The sequence below is a fragment of the Pleurodeles waltl genome, chromosome 6, assembly GCF_031143425.1.
Source record: "Pleurodeles waltl isolate 20211129_DDA chromosome 6, aPleWal1.hap1.20221129, whole genome shotgun sequence".
In the NCBI taxonomy this organism is placed as follows: Eukaryota; Metazoa; Chordata; class Amphibia; order Caudata; family Salamandridae; genus Pleurodeles; species Pleurodeles waltl.
In genome coordinates this window covers 1,426,462,346-1,426,484,210 of record NC_090445.1, presented here as the reverse complement: position 1 = coordinate 1,426,484,210, position 21,865 = coordinate 1,426,462,346, and the positions used below count along the sequence as shown (strand labels likewise).

At 42.1% G+C, this 21,865-nt stretch overlaps 1 protein-coding gene across 2 annotated transcripts in view; it reads right to left on the bottom strand.

Moving 5' to 3' along the window:
• Positions 1 to 273: 273 nt before the first annotated feature.
• LRMDA (leucine rich melanocyte differentiation associated) overlaps positions 274 to 21,865 on the bottom strand; it is a 2,333,900-nt gene continuing 2,312,308 nt past the window's right edge. For both annotated transcript variants that reach the window (XM_069240796.1, XM_069240797.1), the window contains one exon: positions 274 to 2,555. In XM_069240796.1, coding sequence (XP_069096897.1) covers positions 2,451 to 2,555 — 105 coding nt within the window. In that variant the 3' untranslated portion in view covers positions 274 to 2,450. The remainder of the gene's footprint in view (positions 2,556 to 21,865) is intronic.

Genomic DNA, 21,865 nt, shown 5'->3' with positions numbered 1-21,865 from the left:
AAGGGATAGAATTGAGTGAAGGAAGCCGTCATGTGCCTAGATGTTAAAGACTGTTCTAACTTTACTGGTGACCCTGTGTGGTTTAACTTGACTTCTGGCCATTTGTGGTTTATGAGCCGGGTAGGGAGAGAATGGCAGTTTTGCTCTTTTTTCTCTGATTTTTAAAGTGCTGCCAGACTAAACTGTCGCCATCTCTTAAGCTTTGTTTTCTTTTAGAGCTCGTGTAATTTTACAGAAGTGTTTAATATTAAAAAAGGCAATTTCAAACACAAGTGGGTCAATACAAAACATGTTTATTTTCAGAAAAACAGTACACAGAAATCATATTTGAAATTACTAGACATTCAAATTCACAATGCATGTTCTCAGTAGACTGGGTTTAAGGAAACACATTCTTGGGCTTTCACGCTCTTGTATTATATATAAGCTGTTCTGATACGTGCAGCAGGAAAACATTTATTTATGAAAAGCAATTCCATTTTATGAGATGTGTCCTTTCCTTTAAATTTACAATGAAAGACCATTCTCCAGATGTTCTTCAGGTGATTTTGACTGTATATCAAGTACACATTACTTATGTTTTACAACACACAAAAAATGAATTAATGGATCAAGGTGGTTAACCCTGCTTTTGAGTTCCTCAGAAACGAGGTTGGATAATTACATGTCCTCGAGGCAGGGCATGCCCCTTCAAGGAGATCCACTGTACCTCTCTGCATTTGTGACACCAAATTCACAGATAATGTCAGGTGGATCTCCATCTATGTGGGAAAGCATTTGTTGAAAAGTAAAAGTGGCGCTTATGGGACAGTGTACTCCCAGATGTCAGGTGGATGCCTTTGTGACAACATACCCTCAGAAAAGGTGGTAGATGGTGTCTCAGAAGGGAGGGTCTCATTGGTGACTTTCTTGGGGGTGCCATTCTTGGAGGAAGAAGTCATGTGAATGTTTTCACTGTGGGAGATCTTATGAAAAGGTAGGATAGAGCACTCGCATAAGAGCTCAGGGTGGAGGTATGTTGGCCAAGATTGGAATACATTCAATGGACATCAGGGGGAAGGTCTTATCTTGTGTAATGGAATACCCTAGCAAGAAAGACTTGACCAGTCTAAATATGCTGTTCCAAAGTGCCTAGCCAGTGAGATGAGGATACTGATAAAGGGCTAATGAGGGAGGCAACTGAAATACCTAAACTTACATGTAAACAATCCTGTGCTTTTAAATATCTGAAGGGTAAGCACTTTAATTTTAAAGATTAGTGGGTACAACTTTTGCATCAATTGTTAATTAAGTCAAAAATTAGAATGACATTTTGGAATGGAGGGCCTTGTCTAATAATTTAGTTGTACATGTCTTTTCATTGCATTTATGACACAAGAAAACTGCACGCTTGTGGAATGACGTTTTAACAGGACAAGTTCATAATCCACCTCACAGTCATGAATTTAATTGCTTGGCAGCCTCAAAGGGATGGGTATTGGTTATGTGCTCTGGTACGTGGGAAGCTATTATTCCAAGATCTGCATTCTGCTCAAGCTGCAATGGCAGGGATGGGAGGCATTGTCAAGGGTTTTGTGCTGCACACAGGTACAAGGGTGAAATCATAAAAAGGAATCTGCAGATCTGAGATACTTCTTGCAATGCTTTGTCCGAAGATGATGCCACTAGGACTGCCAAAACGGCTGGTGGAGGGCACTGCTGTGTTCCATCAAGTTCAGGCAGATATTCCCAGATACACAGCTAGAGGAATAAACTTTGGACGTAAGAGAGAGCCCTAAACTTAAGGTCTACCAATCCAGGGACAGGTAGATATGGAGAAGGTGGCAAAGCTAAATCATTTAGTATACTAGATTTGAAAGCTCAGTTAAGAAGACATTTAAAAATATCTACATTTTTTAAAAGTTCATCTTGGTCAAAGAGGCGGGGCATGCCTTGCATTCCTTAAAAGGACATCTCCAATTCTCAAAAGAGGCAACTAATCCGTCAATTATTAATCATATGCTATGAAGGTGGGACCATCAAAGTTTCCGCCTGTAACCTGTATTCCAGAACATGTGTTTTACATGGTTACTTCACCCTTGTCAGAGAATTATAAATGCATCAAAAGAAACAACAGGCCCACAGTCAGACAGACATACCACAAATGCAGAGCAGGCTTATGTGGGCATTGGAATGCCACCCAGGCTATTCCTGATGATGGTTGCCATATCATGCCTAGTGTGTACCAGTATATGAACGTAGCTGTCTGTCACAAGATTGGTGGGAAGTGGGGTGAGACAGGTGCTTTATAGGCAATGCTGTCAGTCATCCTGGGGTTCTTCAGAAGCAAAAAGCAACTTGGCAGGCTTTGAAAAGTCACATAAAAAGGACTTCAGCGACAAGCGGTGAGCAGAGATGCAATCCTGTTTTTTTCCTGTTGTCCCTTCTGCTTGTCTTGGGACTTCTCCATTTCAAGCATGCAACAGGCCGGTCCTGTCATAGCTGGTCATCACGGATGAAGCGGTTACCCTCAGACTGTTTCCCATAATACACATAGCGGCACTTGCCCAACACCCCTGAAAGGGAAAGAAAGACAGTGTTAACAATGCTGTGCTCCGGAGGCATGGTAGTGAGCATGGTAAACGTAAACCCCAAAACAAGGCCCTATGTTTTAATAATGTGTACTTTTCAACAAAATCTGCACTTGAATGAGAAATCCAAAAAAGGCCAAATTCAGAGAAAAGAAACAATGCCAAGGAATAAAACAATGCCAGAAGCAAAGTTGAAGGAAAACACAAGGCTTCTATGAAGTTAAACACTGTTTTAATTGCTGGAATCTGAGCCAATGCAAAGAGGGAAAAAATAAAACACTCATGTGATGGAAGAAAATTGACAGTGTTAGTGTGTTTTTTTTTTTCAAGAATAAATTCCTGTATTAAGGGGTTGTTCTTAAAATTAAAAGAAATGCAGGCTGGCAACTATGACTGCCTAGCATTTTCATCAAAAGGGCTTCTGCTGTGCCAGTGGGATCAATTCAGGCAAAAAGAACCCCACCAAGCCAGCAGGAGTCTCTACATGTGGCAGGAAGCCTGTATCAAAGCTGGGCTTAATGACCCAAAACTGATTGCGGTTAGAAGACGCACACCTCTGATGGACCACAATCCATATTGCGCCTTTTTTACTTTTAATAAATCTTTTCATGATAGGAAATTAACCACTGTCTGGTAACCAATATCTAGTCCAAACGGTTAAGATCATACATAAGTTATGCGATGGACGGATGTAAGAGAACCACTACCAACTCCATCCATGTGATCATCCTTGTTGTAACTAATCTCGACTCATGCTTATCAGCATTGCTTCTGGAAGAAAGCATCATTCATTATTTATCTACCCAACAGTCTCCAAGCTTTATAACGCGCCCGCCCACCCACCAGGTGTAAAATAATTCACCAGCCCAAAAAATGACAAAAATATTTCTTCACAACCGTCACAATTATTCTATGAATCTTTTAAATTCTGCAAGCTAAATATTTCAGTGGGATTTGTGAGCTCACCCTTAAACAATACAAAACATTGAGAGGCAGTACTGCTTTTCAATTTATCACAATACACATATGCAGTATAAATCACAGCAAACCAGACCAATATTTTAAGTGGCATAGCAGAGAAGAAAGGCATTTTAAAATAATAGTCCAAAAGCAATGATTTGTTTTACTCTTTTCCCTGCAATAAATCTCAAACGTAAAGTAAATAAGTATTGTAAGCAAAGGAGCAAATATATGTATCAAACTTTAAATGCATCCAAAAACTTCTGCTAAAAATTGATGTCCATTCCCGACTTTTATTTTTTCACTCTATCATAAATAGTTGGTAATTAGTCCTGTGCCATGTATGTCACTTTTTGCTAATGCTGGCTTTTTAGTCAAAAGTGTTTTGCATTTTACGATTTAAATTGCCCATAATTACAATTCATTTGCATTCATTCATTAATTCTCTCTCTCAGAAACCCCTATGCCTTCAAAAGGGAATTACGTACACTTCAGCTCCCAGTAGTCCTTAATATGTGAGTTCAGTACTGAGGTTCTGGGCCTGCCATCTGGGTTCCTGCCTTCTTATCATGTTAGAATTGCTTTGCCTCTCTGGACTTCATTGTCATGCTGCTATCAAAAGCAACAGCTCTCCAATCCGATCCTCTGTGAACAGTCAGGTGATCATCTGACCAGGAAACGTACCATTCCACAGGTCAGGATGCATCTAAAGCCCCTCTTGGCTTCTGCTTTACTCTCCACAGCAGATACCAGATAGGAACATCTTGGAGGGTGCCAAGCACTTGAACGCCTCAAGTCTTGTGTTCTATCAAGCCCTCTATTTCCAACTCACCCACCCTTACTAAAAACATCTTGCAGACCAGGGGCACTTTAGGTTAACAGATACAGCTGCCAACACCCACCATCGAGAGGTATTTATACCATTAGGGCCAACAAGAAAAATCTCAGGACGTATAACAAAAAATGTAGGATGTCTAATTATAATATAGTATCTCCCTATGTTTGTTTCCTTCAGAAAAATAGCCATTGGACTGTCTCTATCCTGATAAGGAGCTTAAGAAGTGAACTCCTTGTCAGTGTAAGGTCCCCTAGTAGGTCACTGTATTACCTGTAGACAAACAATTGGAACACTGAGTATAGAAGGTAACATTAGTTTGGTCTATGAGGGGTCTTTAGTTTGGTATGGATGCCTGGGGGTTATTTTGCTATCCTTTTCCCTTTTTTTTTTTTGATCAGTTGTCTCACATGTTGATAGTATTTTGGGTAAACTATGGTCACTTATCCACACTGAGTGCTAGTTATTTATTCATTCATTCTTTTCTGGAGTTGTATGATTTGCACAATTGGATGGTTGTGCATGCACACCTTATGGTGGTGGTGATTGCCAGAATCAACTACCTGTGATATTGATTAGTACTTTCTTAGTTGGTTTTAAAATGAGCCCTGTGCTGTTTTTGTTTTCTGAGAGAGGTTTGAAACCTTCTTATACAGAAAATTGGAAAATCTACTAAAAATCCCCCCTTGTTTTAAAGTATGGATACGCCCTGATGAAGGTGGTTCCCTAGAAGGAGAGAAACCGAAACGTGCACCGGCGCTTCAGTTTTCTAAAAACATGAGTTCAGGGTTAAATTATGTGACCTATATAATAAGGTTAATAAATCGAGTAAAGGACAAAAGGGACTATGAACAAATTCAGCATTTGATTCTATGGATGTTGGATTTTAATGATGACATGTTATAATGATTTGATATTGTGTTGGAACAGTTAGGGATTGTTTAGAAATGAGTGGATAGTATACTTGATGCAGAGTGTGCATAGTTACCTGGTATGAATTAAAGTTGAGTTTTATTATGAATTGTGAGGTGTGAGTGTATAAGTTTAGGGGGGACAATATAGTATATGTTGGATTAGAGTGACATTTTGTTGTACGGTATATAGAATTTTCTATATTAATGTCTGTCATTTGGATTTGAGAAATATTTTTGTATTATGAATAAATTGATTTGAATGTACATGAAAAAAAAGAAATCGATTTAGTATATGTATGGGCTCTAGGTGTATTAAAAATGGTATATTAGCATCACGTGGCCATATTTCTTAGAATAAGGTGGTTTATAGACACACCCACCAGCTCTTCATGAACATTCTACCCACTCATTAGAAGTGCATCAAGTAAAGACCATTAGGACATCAGTATTTCACTGCAAGCTCACTATCATGTCACCGCATGCATAGCAAATTCATTCTGACTACATCACAAGAGCAGTGCCACATCACCAGTTCACTATAAGGAGACCATCAGAACACTCTAAGGGAAATCACCAGTCCTTTGATATCATATTTCCTATTAGCTGCAAACCTCTCCAATAGGCACACCAGCAATCGACAATATGTGTTATCACAAGTTCACATTACACATTGGTCTTGAAAGCAAGTACTCTGAAACTATAAATATCGGAGTTAAATTATTGGACAAATTAATGTTTGTACCTGGTAATTAAAAGTAAACACTGCAGTGAACTCTGTCCCACTAGTAATTGCTACCTATGTACAAACAAATGTTTGTCCTAGGGTCTTTAGTTTCAGAGGAACCAATAAACAAGAACTAACTCTGCTACATCTACAAACATCTACTGAATGGCTGCATGAAAGTGTCACTTGGGAATCCATGGAAGGCAGTCGACACTTCAGAATCCAGTGAGGGTACTTGACAGTGAACCAACATGAAGAAAACCCTCTATTAACAAAAGGCATGAAGATGTGAAGTGCAGAGGCAAAATGACACCAACTAAACCTTTTGATAAGATTAAAGAAGCTTTTCTGATGAGCGGGTTTGCTTCACAAGCATGAATGTTTTGGCAGCAGCTTCTTAAAAACAGCAATAGGGAACAATCCATGCCACATCGAAGGGTAACAGTAATTAAACTAACACTGAAGAGAATGACAGCTGCAGAGGCTTGGACTTGGACACAGAATTATGGTGGATTAATTCTATTCGGCACAAGAAGGCCCATATGCTGGACTGTGCATCAACGCCACCATGAACTGCAGCAGAAAAGGGAAAGAATGAGGTCAACAGCAGGGACGACAAACTGAAGCAGAAGGTATTCTCCACCTACACATCTCTGACTCCCCCCATCTGATAGTATGGCATAAGAAGTACAGAGCTTGCTTAGGATGAAGGTCTCCTGACCAGACACAGAAGGTAAAGTATTATTGACTCCTGCTGCCGAGGCAAAGTTTCTTACAAGTGCTTCAAAGGCCCAAACAAGAAATTAGACTGACTTTGGTGCTCCTTTCAGCACCATTTGCAGGAGATGGCGGTGTCACTCAGATCCTAGACAAGGCTGAGAAGGTGAAGAATTTAGGAGAAACGGTGTCCCAGAAATGCAGAGTGGGTGATGATAGCAGCTTCCTTCCTAGGCTAAGGAAACAATAAGCTTTCACCTGAACTCCCAAAAAAAGGGTTCTTCTGGAAATCAACCTAAAGCGTTGGGATCTGGTGGTAGAAGAAATGGGTACAAGTGGCACAGATTCCACCTAAGACTACACGCACAAAATCTGCAGGATAGGAGTTCATTTAATTTCTTTAGTGGCAAGACTGGCAAAGGTACAACTCTTTTTCTTCCTATGGAGGATCAGAGGGGAAAGCGGAAGAAGATGTACAGAAATACAGGAAAGGAGGTGTGGAAAGGAGGGGTTGAGAAAGTGAAATCAAATACATATATGCTTTGATTACTTATATTCTATGAGAATGCAAATTCCTGTGTGTGCCAACTACAAATTTGTGCTGAAGTTTTGTTTTTTTTATAATTGATTTGAGATTTAGTTTTTGTATCTGCTTAATGGCCCAGTATTATTGTACACATGCCCACATTTTAAGTGAGTTTCGATTTTGTTATCCTGTGTTGTTGATTGCACATTTCAGCAAAGTAAGCCTAACCTTATTCTGAGGTTGGCACACTGTAGCGTGCATTTTAGTAGAGTCTCACTGACGATTCCTGTATCTCCTTTCCAAGTTCTTCCCACATTCTTTGAGGACAGCTTGGCATCTTCTCATCAGTAGGTTTCTGTTTTGTCACCTGCTCTCACGTCTATTGACTTGCATTACAAAAAAATGTATCAACACAGAACCAGATGTATGGATTTTGGCATTAAATGTGCCTGGCTTATTTTGAATGCTTGTTGGCTAGTTGAGCATTAAGCAGAAGTGTTTTTGCTATCCCGGGTGTGTGTTTTCTTATACAATGTAAGGTATATTCTCAACACATGCAGAAGGCCATTCACCTAATAGAGTGAGATTCACGTATGTGCAGATGATTTGAACAACGTGTTTGTTGCTGATATGAGGGAATTATGTATGCTGATGACATAAGGGAACATATAGGATGATGTAGAAAGGATGTATGTGCTGAAGATACAAAAGCCCTATAAGTGCTGGTCGAATGGACATGCAAGACGATCTGATGGACAAATATAAGCTAATTTTATGAACGGCATGTTATATTTAGTGATGATAAGAGAGGTGCCACGTTTAAAATGATGGACATTGACATATTGAAATATTAGGCTTATATATATCTATACTCACAGAAAAAATAACAATAATGAAAGTAAAGTTAGGGCTTGCTTTGCGTGTAAAACCATAAAGTATTTTTTTTAAAGCCCAGAATCTCATTGAAAATCATACTTAAAGTAAAACTATTGTTACAAAACTAAATTATATACCACTGAAATTTCCCAGTTATGTCTATGTTAACTAATCATATCTCGCGTCCCCATCATTCACTGTATATAACCTCACATATGACATCACTCATGACATTAAAAGACCACATCAGCTGTTTTTCTGCACCGGAGGGGAATGACTCCTATGGGAATCAAAAAGGGAAGTGTCTCTTTTCTTGGCCCCAGCTTCACAAATCTGCACAAAACTTGTCATGAAGAACCCAAATATGAAAGGCTCCAAAGTTATTAAAAAAAAAAAATATATCGATTTTTCATGGAAAATCATACCTAACCACAACTGCCCAGCCATTATCACCGCCTTTGTAGTAGAGCAGCCTTATAAGTTAACACACCTTTTTATCAGTTTGTTAACTGTCCGAATCTGTGTAGTCAGATGCCTGCACTTAAAGAGGATAATCGCGGTCTTTGAGAGAACCTTGCTTGGTTCAACAGACGGGCACACTACAAACTCTCCATTAGGTAGACTTCAGCTTCGAGGGGTAGGCCCTGCAATCACCCAAAAGGATCCTAAATGCTCAATGTAGGGGATGCCACCAGCGCCGTCTCTCACTGGGGTTCAAGGACTGGGAGTGCAGCTGATTACGGAGATGGCATGGAGGGGCCCTGGAGACTGTAGTAGGTGTCAGCACTTGGTAAATGAGACAAGAGCCTGAGTTATTTAGGTTGTCAACATTCCCTCAACAGGAAACCAGATACAGCATTCATGCGCGGATTTAAATAGACATTAAGTTCACAAACGGCAAAAAGGGCAGACTTCAAACAAAAAGAGGGGTGTCGTAACGCTCGGAAAGCAAACCAAGGAACAAAGCTGGCGATATATGTGAGTGGACATTGTCAGGGCGGCAGACAGGCCTGGAAAAGTGTGCGCTGACAGAAAGCAGAGATGCCGATAGAGACACCGGTGCTGTATCATGGCCAGCCCGAGTCTAGCACGGTACTGTGCCCTAACGAGAGTTGACACCATTTCCTCGCTCCCCCCGTCCCCTCTGCCCCTGTTTCCCGTGGTTTTCTCCCAAGACATTCATTATAGGACCTTGCCGTGGCGGACTGCCAGCTCCTGGCAGGGTGTTCCTGCCGGGGACGTCGGCCCACATAGGCCTTGGGGTTACTCCAGTCAAGGCAAATTGGGAGTTTGCAGCAGGGAGGCTCTCGGTACAGCTCGTCTCTGCAGCGACGCAGGGTTGATCTGAACGCAGACGTGTGAGGAGCTGTCACCTCCAATCAGCTGCTGGACGTGAGGGAGAACGGACCCCGCAGTTGCTCACCAAAGATGTCAGACCCCCTGGCGGCATAGAGGGGAAGGCAGCTGCTGTCGCTGCTCGCCAGCGGAGGGGGTACCATGTGGGATGGTGGCAGCTGAGGTCCTCTGGAAATCTTAAATTTAGTCTGTGTTGTCAAGAGAATACCAGCAAATGCTCAGGGACAAAGGTCCGGTCGAATTAAGGCAACAAGACCACATTTGCATTCTATTTAGACTATGTCTTCATAAGTCACACCCTTTAAAAGTGTAACTTTTCCCAGGTGACTATAATGCACAACTGCAAGGAGACATGCACTGGCAAACCAATAATAGCTGGGCAGCCTGTCGGGGTAGTGCATGGCGGGGGAGATGTGATCACGTACACCACGTTTCTGCCCATATTACAATGACTGCTCATCCTTCCTCAGTCCACTTATTTTGGGTGACTCTCTATCCTTATAAAGAAAGAGCTGGCTGAACAAAAGTTAACCTGAGGAATCATGTAATGAGTTTCCTCCACACCTCCTCCACGTCTTTTCTTATAGGATCCAACGGTTTGGAAGGAGGAGCTCTTTCAACCCAGGCCCTTACTGGCCAACCAAGAGAGGTCTTTGTTGGTTGATTTATTATCACCCCTAGGATAGGGATCTTGACAGCTGTAAATTTGTATGGTGTGCTCCGCTCCTGAATCTACACAGGTTGGAGAATTTCTAGGCCATGTAGCTGCCTCATTCTTATGCAGTTCCCAGTCGCAGGACGGCCACAATCACTTTATTCAAAGTGGTGCAACTGGTCCTTTCACACCACAAGGATGATACTTTCTAAGTTCAGCCACACATAGCCACCCAAATCAAACTCTGAAGCTTTTGTTGTAAGACAAAAAGGAAAATTAGTGTTATTATGGTGTGAGAACTATGATGGGTTTAAAGAAACCTCCCCATTGTTCCTCTCCCCTTTGACTCTGTCGCTGTCCCATCACCATCACACCTTATGGGGAGGACTGCTCCTAAACAGGGTAGGACTGCTTTCCTCACATCCAAGCAGGAGTGATAACACACGTGTTGGAGCAGGTGAGGATATGGGAAAAGGGAGATGAACAAGGGACAGAAGGCTCTATTACAGCCACCCAACCCTCATCCCACGACCTCATTAGAAAACCAGAGTGATGTGACACAACATATTCAAACAGGAGGTCAGTGGTTCCTGCAGGAGTCTGTCAACAAAGTCAGAGACCCAAGGAGCACTGTCAAGACATTCAGCAGAAATGTTGCAAAAGCGATACGTTTGGACTAGAAACCAAGAAAACAAGCCTTGGTGTGTTGATATAATCAGCCAGTGCATGGAGGTAATCAAGAAAACACATTATTTTCCATCAGCTGCCATCAATCTGGAGGTATTTGGCTTTAGATCTATGGCAGCCATGATATGCTGTTTCCAGGGGGCAAATAAGGGCCTTGCCAAAACAGAGTGTAATCTCATGAAGGCTTTCCGACCTTCAGAAGAAACAGAACACTATGCCTGCATCAATACAAGACATGTATGTACTGAAGGGGCTTGGCATTACTGCTGGCCTTTGGAAGGGGAGAAAAAATTGATTAAGACTCAGCAGCATAAGATAGTAATCGAGGAAGTGGCCAGTGGCTGAGTCCCCTCAAGATGAGAGTTGAAGACCACATGAATATCAGAAACAATGTTGGGCTTGAGTCTATAAACCCACAGAAAGGTGCCCCAAAGCCCTATCAATATTAGAAATGGATCCATGGGCCCTGGCTGTGGAGATCAAGGGCAACGCCGATCCTTATGAACTGTAGACAATAATGTAAAGATGTGGACTGGGCTGAGCCATATGTTAGAAAAGAGGGAGAGAGGAAGTGTGTACCCATACAGGAAGAAATATGGGGCTATTTACTGTTCTTTGGGCCTTGGCTATGTGAGACAAAAAAATGTACCAAAATACTATCGAAAGCCTCTTCAATAACAGCAATAGTGTGTTGAAGGGGGTCTTGGTGCCTTGTGGAGCTGACAGAGCTACAGTGGCAAAACAGTAAGGCATGGCACCGTACGGGGGTCAGGGGAGCATTCCATGCTCATCAATATGACAGAGCAACTTATGAAAGTGGTAGGAGTCCATGTCCATGGGTCCATGGTGAACACTGTAGTCACTATGTGTCGTACATGAGTAAAATATATTGAAGCTGATAGAGCTGAAGGAAGAGGATGAGATAGGAGTGGGGCAATGATGACCATATCAAGCTGAGGGATTAAAGTATGGAAATGACAAGGGACTGATTCTACAGGCCTCGGGGATGCAGCAATGTCGGCTTCATTGAAATGAGATAGTAACAAATGATGGTACAAAGGGTAGACACAAATTACTGCAGCTCGTACCAACAAGACAGAAATGACTGGAAACAAGTTGACTATTGGCCTGGAGGCAGAGAGGTATCCCAGGCATGTTGATTTAAGACAGTAATCTATGGAGGTATCCTGTTATGGACAAATAATGCTGCAGGCCTAACACAGGCCCAGTGCAAGAAATGTTGTCACCCTTCATGAAACAATATTTTGCTGAATACTCCTAGCAATGGTGTTTTTTTTTAGACGCGCCAACAGGAAATGCCCCATGCTAGCCATGCCTAAAATAGATACTAATCCCACGATAGAAGTCTGTGATTCGTGGAAACAGCTTGGACCTTAGACTTACACAGTAATATGTGGAGGAGGTGTTGAATATGTACTAGCAGTCCTAACCCTTGGAGGTCCACTGGCCTACCTAACTTGGGTACTGCAGGTTCTATCAATAGGAGGTACCAATGCATGGCGGCAGCCCGTGACTGCTAGAATCAGAGAGAGCACCACCAGGCTCATCAATACAAGGCGATAAGGTGCACAGGGCTGGCTTAAGGGCGTTGCACAGCCACAATGGTGCTGGCCTGGATGGGAGGGCGCTGACCTCAGGGGGGCACTTTGTTTACCAATATCTAACAAAGCTTGCGATTTAAAAGCACTTGCTGAATAGTTCCTTGTGTCTCCGCCTTCTTTGTCCTGTGGCAGTTCTGACTCGCCATAGAGTAGCACAGAGGGTTAAAGTGCCTGCTGCAAAGAACCGAACTATATTTTCTGTGGATAGCTGAGTGGATTATTAAAGACAGCCTTTACAAGGGCTTTAAAACAAATGAACTTATGGAGAGATGAGGGGCACATTTGCAAGGTGGTAGTGAGGGAATTCGAGGAGGTGGTCATGGGGCGCCAAAAAAGACTGTCGCACAGGGCCCAACTAGCGCTAAAGCCGGCCCTGCATGTGCACGACTGTTGTTTTATGTTGCCCCGCTTAGTGGCTCACTTTGAATGCGGCACGAGTCAAATCTCAGGCAAGCATCAACAACAGGATAAGCATGAACCGCGGAAGCGAAGAAGACACTACAAGACAAATAAATTGGCGTTTTTAATTAAAATATTTGGCATGAATCATAATAACCCGGGGTCTCTGCCAATGCTTCAAGCCATTGTGAATGCAGGCTCTCGCGCCAGGGCTCGTGAAAGATGGCGGCAAGCGTGTCTCTGGGGGCTCGCCGTCCCTCCACCAGGCTCTTCATTTTTCCTAAGTGGCTGCTTCGACCATCGTCGTTGTCGTTAAAACCATCATTACACAATAATTTTATTGGCGCAATACTTTTTAAACAAGTCTTTTATCTTGTGAATGCTTTCCCCTTGTAATGTATGTTCTAATTAGTATCTATTGCAACAAAAAAATACATGCCTGCGCGCCATCGCTCGCTCTCCTTGGCTCTGGGCAAGCAGACCTGCACAGATGTGGCTGGGAGCGGGCCAGGCAGGAGGCCTGTACAGATGTGGCTGGGAGTGGGTGATCGGGTGACCCGCGAGGATGTCTGGCCGGGGGTAGGCAGAGGACAGATGGCCCAGCTGCATGGAAGGAAAACACAGGCCACGGGGTTTGAAATGTCAAACGAGACGTTTCCTACCTCTGAGATGGAGAGGAGACGGAGAATCCTACCTACCTAACCGCACACGGTACACACTACAAGCATGTACTGTTGCTGCACTGTCCAACCTGAACTACACATGCAACGAGCAGTACTGCACGACGCTGTAGATACACTAACTACCCAACGCCTACAACGGGCCACAATGTATACTACAGGTACACGCTGATACACCGTCCTGCACATCCGTCACACTGAACCGCACAGCAGATACACGGCAACACTGAACAATACTGCAACTGCACTGGGTAATACGGAAGATACGCTATGTAACTCCCCAAATATACTTAACAAGGAACGTGGCCCTATATACAACACACGTCCCGGTAGAAGCAGGGGTCACGATGGACTACATTACAAATCGACTGGGTAACAAACTGCAGATACTCAGGACAACACTGTTTTTACAGCAGAAAACACCGAATTTCATGACAGCTGCATTAGATAACACAGCAGATACAATCAAGAAGACTGACTAGGCTGCAGACCCAATGGCAACACTGCTGGTGCACTGGATAACACTGAGATACACTGCAGAGACACTTTGTTGCAATGAACTACACCACAGACACTGTATAATTTGCGGGCAGAAAGAAACAGCACTGGCCAAAACTGAACTGTCCTAATGATATGTGTACACTTCGTAAAACTGAAGCACCATCCTGCACTATACTGCAAAGGGCAGGAGCACAGGAAGTATTGTTAACTGCAGATAGAAATGGCAGCACTGAACGTCACAGCAGACGCACTGGATGACACTGCAGATACACTAGGTTACAATTCAGATAGATTTAATGGTAATTGTATTTGTATAGCGCTTACAACCCCTGACGAGGCAGCAAAGCACTTTTCGGTGAGCAGCATGCTACCCCGGAAACCAAAAGAATTAGTGTTGGATTGGTATAGGGAAACAGAAGTGTAGTTTTAGTTTCTGTATAGGGAAATATGAGTTAAATTGAGAGGTGGACATGCAAGTCTGTTAGTTGGAATGAATTGAATAATGGAGGGATAAAAGAGGGAAGAATCCAGAAGTGTTAACTGGGAGATCATAGTAGTAAGGGGAGGTTTGTAATGAGTAAAGGAGAGATGGAGGAGGGAAGAGTTTATAGAAAGGGATTAGGGAGATCATAGTAGTAAAATGCGGTTTGGGAAGAGTCAAAGGAGAGATACATGAGGGAAAATTTTGTAGGGTTGTTTGGGAGATCACAGTAAACTGAGGTTTGGGGGGATCCAGGAGGGATAGGGGAGGGAAGAGTCTTGGAAGGGTTATTTTGAAGATCATAGTAGTAGAACAAGGTTTAGGATGAATCAAAGAGTGGAGATAGAGGACATATTGAGAGAGTAGTGCATTAGAAAGTGTCATTTTTCTCTCTTGTAGGGCTAAAGAAGTAAATATATAGATACACGATTACACACAAAGGGAATATATGTTTAAGGAAGATAAAATTTAGAGATTTAAAGCTGTATTGTATGGAAACAGACTTTCAAGGGTTGCAGTATTTAAAGGTAATTTATTTGTGTACTTTTTATAACATTGTTGTTTTCATCTTTTCCTCAATATTTCAAACAGTGAAATGCTTGTAGGTATATAGTTAAGACAATATTTACCTATTGTGATAGATAAATGAAACAAGCTCATAAGCATCTAATCAAACAACTTATTTAGAAACTATACAATGACTATGAACAGAATTCAATGGTTTTGCCACTTGAACTGAGAACAATGTACCACCTATTGTCTTTTTCTTGTATGGTGGGATTTTGAGGTGAGGTGCCAAACCTGGGCAGAGGTTCATTTGTTGAATGTATTTGGAGATTTTATTCCTTATGAAAAGCGGTCCTGGTCCATGTTTGGCTTTGTGGGTGATACAAAGCAGGTTGAAGGTGGATCTTCTGGGAACCGGTAACCAATGTAGGGCCCTCAAGGCAGGGGAGAATTGGGCTTGTAGCTTTATATGTAGGAGTAGTCTGGCAGCAGAGTTATGAATCTGCTGCAGTCTTTTCATAGTAGATAGAGATGATCTGTGGCACCCTGTGTGGAAAATCCAATGAAGGGGAAAATGCGCTGCAGAGTGTTCATTGTGATGAAGTTTGAGCTTCCTAATTTGTCCACTTGAGCATTCATTGTTAACTTGGAGTCCATGGTAATTTCAAGGTTTCATACTTCCTTAAATACTTTAGAAGGTGGTCCCAAATCGTCAGGCCAGGCAGAGAGTGGGTCATAATTTTTCCAATTGCTACATGTGAGCATTTCCGTTTTGAAAACATTCAGTTTGCGATCTGAAGATGTGTAAGTTTCCAATGTCTTTGGGGCATTCCAGTTTAAGGAGTATTTGTGTGTTATCTGCATAGCTGTAGCATGTGAGCTGAAAGTCATTGATCATTGGCAGAAATGATTTCATGTAGATGTTGAAAAGCAAGGGTGAGATGATTGAGCCTTGAGGGATCTCTGCTTTTGTGAAGTACGGTTTGGATGAGAAAGGGGGAGTATGGATGACATTTGTTAAGTTTTGAAGGTAGTATGTGATCCAGTTGAGAGCAGTCCCATCTTTGCTGGCTTTATAAAGTCTTTGTATTAGCGTTTCATGGTCAACAGTGTCATAGGCAGCTGATAGGTCCAAGATAAGTAGTGCAGCAACTCCATTACAGTCTACTGTGTTTTTAAGGTTATCCTAGATAGTGATGAGGGCAGGTTCTGTGCCTCTTCCTGGGTGGAATCTAGTTGGGTGGTCTTAAAGTATGGAGTTATCTTCAATGAATTGTGACATCTGGGTGAACGTTGCTCTTTCTATCACTTTGCCCAGTAAAGGTCCATTTGTAATCGGTCTGCATTTGTTGGGGTCATGCGGGTACATGTTTGTTTTCTGTAACAATGTACTTAAGTATGCCTTCTCTAGGTCTTCTGGAAAGTTTCCTGCAGTTAAATAGCTATTGATGATTCTTCTGGCTGGTGTGGCAGCAAAGGTATTTAAAAGAATGTTCTTGAAAATGTGTGGGGGACACGGGTGAAAAAAGGGCAGCCGGAAGGCCTGCTGCTTGACCAGATCCATAAATTCACTTCGTGATATTTGTTTGAAGGAATGTCGAGGCTGGTTGGTCTACTGCTGGAGGGGATATTTGGAAATGGGTTGGTGCTGGTGGCTTTACTTTATTTTAAATAGGAGTCCAATGTGTCTGCATTGTCCAATGTGTCAGTTTGTATAATGATTTGTCTGTGAATTCTTGAGTACCGGGATGAGTTCCTTTTGTGCATTTAGGTTTACGGAATTCAGTGAGAATTTTACAAATTTTTTTTTTGCACATTGAGTATTTTGAATTCCTTCTGAATAGTACCTTTTTTTAGGTTTTTTGATTGTTGAGTTGTTTATTCTGTTAAGTTTGTGTAGGTGAAGTTTGTCTTGAGCCAGGTTCGTTGCAGCTTTCTGACTTGTTTTTATCTTCTTTAGTTCTGTTTTTCTCCAAGGTGGTTGTTTTCTCCTGTCCTGTTTTGTTGTTCTTAGTGAAATTAGGATAATGAAAACTTAAAGTAGCCACTCATTAAGTTTTGAACAGAATTTTTTTGTCTAGATCTGTGTTAGCTGTTGGTTGTATTCGTAGTATTCAAAATTTATTTTGTTCCACGGACAATAGGTGGATGCATCTATGGTGGTCTTAGGAGTGTTGATTTGTTGTGCTTTATGTTGGAAAGCTACCAAATGGTGGTTGACCATGTGACTGGAGTAATCCTTTGAAAGATAACTAGTTCTGGATTTTCAAAAATGACATCTCGGATGTTTCCAGCATGTGGGATTGTGTAAAATCTGATGTAGGTTCAGTGTGACCAGACCACTGATGATGGCTTTTGGATGGGGCATATTGGCTTTGTCAAACCAAATTTATATGTCCCTGCTTGAAATTGGGTCTCCAGCCAGCAGTGGTTTGCACCCTGTCCAAGTAGCAACCCTCACTCCAGCCCGGGTAAGGTTACATGGAACCAGCTTAAAAATACAACAAACAGTAGTGGATGCACAAAGCAACACTGGCCTACACTGCAGGTGCACAGAGTAACTCCAGACTACACTGCAATTATGTTCAACAGTAAAGTACACCAGGCAACATTGAACTAAATATCTGGTATGCAAAGAAACTGTGAACTTGTCTAAAATACCCTGTGAATAAGCCAGGACACACGTAACTACACTCCATATACAAAAGTACACCTTTTACTGCGCCATAATTATATGACAATACTGACACTCTTTGTCAATCTCCAAGCAGTGCAGATACCAATTATAAACTTTAACATGACCACCCTGTTTGGCAATCTTCCTCAACCTACAAACAAATGGTCACCTTACTCGATTTCAAAAGCTTTATAGTTAAAAAAATTCCAATCTCTCCCTTCCTGAATGCCCAGTAAGTTGAAAGCTATTCGCTCGGCAACACTGAACTACATAGGGCAAGGATAAAATGCATTGAAATGTAGATCATTGCAAATAATTGTAATGAAATATAATCAATATTTTCATGTTGCGTTATATTTCACATGCTTTCTTCAAATATTTTATTATCTTGAAATGCAAGAGACATTCCCTAAACCAGGGGCTGTGCAGTGAACACTTTACACACCCTCAGCCCACTAGCATATGTGTCCCAATAGGTAGCACGCACGGTGGCGGGTGCTCTTCCTTAGGGAGTCCAGATGAAAGAGAACAAACAAGCCATTACAGCCTCCTTAAGAACAACTCAAATGAGATTGACCACCTTAGAGAAAGAAGTTGATCCCTCTTCCAATTGAACTATATGAAAAATTGGAAAGGAAACCCTCACTCTACTAAGCACACCTAAAAATGGAATTGCCTCTTATTTGACTACTCAGTCGCACTTCAGAGTTCCATCAGGAGTATGAAGTGCTATACAAATGCTGCCACATCATAGGAAAGATACAGAGGCACAGGCTCTGCCCGCTCCCACAAACAGAGCCCTTCATTTTCCCACATCTCACATATATGATGACAGACAAAACCACGTTCCTTGTCTTCCTTGCAACCTCTGTTTGAGTGATAGGAATAAAATAACTCAATTGTTTAACTCCATTGTTTAGGAACGTTTACATCTGATCCTATGACGTAGATATAATTTCTGGATCCCACTCTCACCTAATATTACTTACTGACATGTAGCAAAAAAATTGAGATAGTTCAGGGTGATATAGGCAATCGGGGTGGGAGGGCGTTACTTCCTGGCATCGAATGCACACAAGATGGTGAAACACCATCAATCCTGCTGACAGCTTCAACAGCTTGATGGAGAAGAGGCCTACAGGACTGTTTGTCTTGATCTGACCGGCTCTCACTGTAATTGTGGGCACGTAAAATGATAGGCGCACCCAAAATAATCTGTCGACCCATCAAACCCAATTCTTGAACTATAGGATGGAAATCCCATCCCCTTGCCTCTGTGTGACTTTGACATGCACCTGTTCACCTCCGATCACGAAGGAAGAATATATGTGAAAATGAAGAAACATTGCAGAATGTGAAGGTAAGCGTGTGACTGGTGCAAACACCACATTTTCTGCCAATTATAATCCTCAGCAACTAAACTGACCACCACCTCGGTTGTACTGTTAAATAACAAATTGTGATGGCACTGGTTCAGCACTTCACTGGGCATTCTGAACCTAGTGAGGCCATCAGGGGCTAGATCAATCAATCGCAAGCGATGACCATAGTGGTAGTGTTGAAAAAGGAGGTAGGTATGTCACAGCGCTATTTGCTGTTGGAACACCAAACGTAATTGCTGGTATGTTAATTAAAACTTTGACACATATGCACTACACTAAATACAAAAGAATTAACTCCACAGGAATTATATTGTAATTGCAGTATAGAACTAATGAGCATCCCTAAACTACATTGGAATTAGACAGCAGATACTTTGTCCTATTGAAATCCACTTATTTATAGCTATGGCGACACTGTCTATACAAGAGGTCTCCAATCTTTTAAGTAATAAGAGCTACATCTGTTCAATGGAAATCACCCCGAACTACTAATACTTTTAGCGTTAACTACATCAGGCAGGAAAAGGTTAGTGTTCAACATATGAAAGATTAGCAGGGTTGCCAGCAGTAATGCAAAAAAGTCTTTGTAAATTTGAGATGCCTCTGCCTGGGTAAATATGACAGCGAAAGCTGCAATGCCAGTGACACCAATGTACTACTAATAATTAGTTCCAATGTTGTACGTCAGTCAGATGTTAGATTTAGATATATTTAGGAAATTATGAGTTCTTAAATTATACACATTTTCATCTCGAAAACACACTTTTCTATTTTGATATACATACATATAAATTCAACCAAACAAAAGCCTCTAATTTAATAGCCTTGGCTGCACACAGGAGAGATACTCACAGGTAGCCAGAGTGCTACTAGTAGCTCACAAGCTACTCGTTGGAAATGCCTGGTCTATACATTCTGAAACAGCCAGCTACACCTGAAGTAAAATGAGACTGCATTGAATAGTAGGTGTCCACACATGTCACTAAATGTCTGACATAAGGTAAAGCCAACATTCAATTTGTAAAAATTTACATAGTGACACAAAAACATTGGCTAACTCTGACCTTCGTCATGTGACCCTTTGGACATACCGGACCTGTTCCAACAATGTGATGGTACTTTTTAGACCAACTGACACATGCACATCTAAATGAAGTCAAACACAGATGTTTTACTGGGGCCGCAGAGAAATGTGCCAGGAAGTACGTGACCAATAAGTTGTTGACATACCTTTGTGGAGACATTCAGGATATCCAGAGATCCAACATCGTGAAGAGAACAGTGTGTGTTATAAAGGTTCCCATGACGCCTGACAGCCAGAGGGCCTGATCCCAAATGTTGATGAACTGCAGACTGGGAAACACTGCTGGTAATCAGAGCCCTGGCTTCAGACTGCACACTGAGTCACCTTGTTTATCAGCTTATCTAGGAGGCACCTCAGTCAAGGCTACCATGAGACGGTGTTGTTTACTCCACAATGTATTTTACTCACACAGTGTTCTCCCCTGGGCCGCGCTTGGTATGGCCACACCTGACAGGAAAGCTCTTGTTGCACAGTAGAGGTACGACAATCTAGATACGCCCAGCTCTGGCAACAGCTCATTCAATCTTTTAGCTCTGAATTGGTTTTAGGACCCTTCCAGTAAAATACTCTGCCAAAGTCTCTTGGGAACCCTAAACATCCCACTTTGTTGCAGACGACCATTAAGACATGCCAACTTTCGTACAAAATCTATGGCCCATATCACCAAAAAATGCTGGCACAGGGCACAGGTGGCAGAATGGATGAACCGTAGCTTAGTGGTGAAAGAGTGTGTAAACGAATTTTTGTTTGTGATTTGAATAGCACACTCTACAAACGTAATTGTCTCAGGCATTACAGTAATGTAGTACTCCGCACTACGTTTTTAGTGGTGAAGGTACGTTGATCTTTTTTCCTGTTGTCTGCTGGTCCTTCCAAGAAGTAGCTGGTGGGAGGCATGTCCTGAGGCTTAAAGGGTCTAGGGGCAATTTGCTTGAAAATATTGAGAGATGCATGGGTCTTGTGAACTTTTCTACTGCTGATAAACGATGTGCTGTAAAGGGGATTGGATAGCAAGGGAAGAATGTTACAGAGTGATGGGGCTGGATAGATAATCTTCTGTTACTTCTCTGAGTTCGGGGTTATTCGCATTCCTCCCACCTGGTCTTTTCCTAGAAGATTGAGGACCACTGCCATGTAGACATCTGCAGGCTAAGCAGAGACACCTTAACTATGTTAGTGCTGTTTTTAGGTCAGTGGATTTTCTAAAGGAATAAGGATGTGGGATTTGTTTTTTTTTAGGCCTATTATGAGGCAGTGCCCAGTTACATTTTCAAATAAAAGCCTAATCTTTAAAAGCGCAAGAATACAATTGTCAGGTGCCAGCACCAAAACAGGTGCAGCAAAGCAGAGAGGCACAGTAGCAGGATGCTAGGAGCAGGAAGCAGACCCAGTGCAGAGGACACAGGCAACATGGCCACAAGCATAAAAGGGTACCACACCATAAGAACAAGGGGAGCAGGGAGGGAGAAACCTCTAGGAGGAGAGATGGCTAGCTCTCTTGGTGCACTGAATGCACTTGCATTAGCCACCAGAGTGTGAGGTACAATGGTGTCGTCAGAAGGATCAGGAATGAAACATGCTTTATGAAATGGGCAGTGAGTTGAATTTCTTGGGGCTGTGAAGTGGGGTTAAGTGGAACATCACAACATACAGTGGAAAAGTGAAAATGAATTGTATGTAACACTCTTTGGTCGCTCTGACTGTAGGCAAAA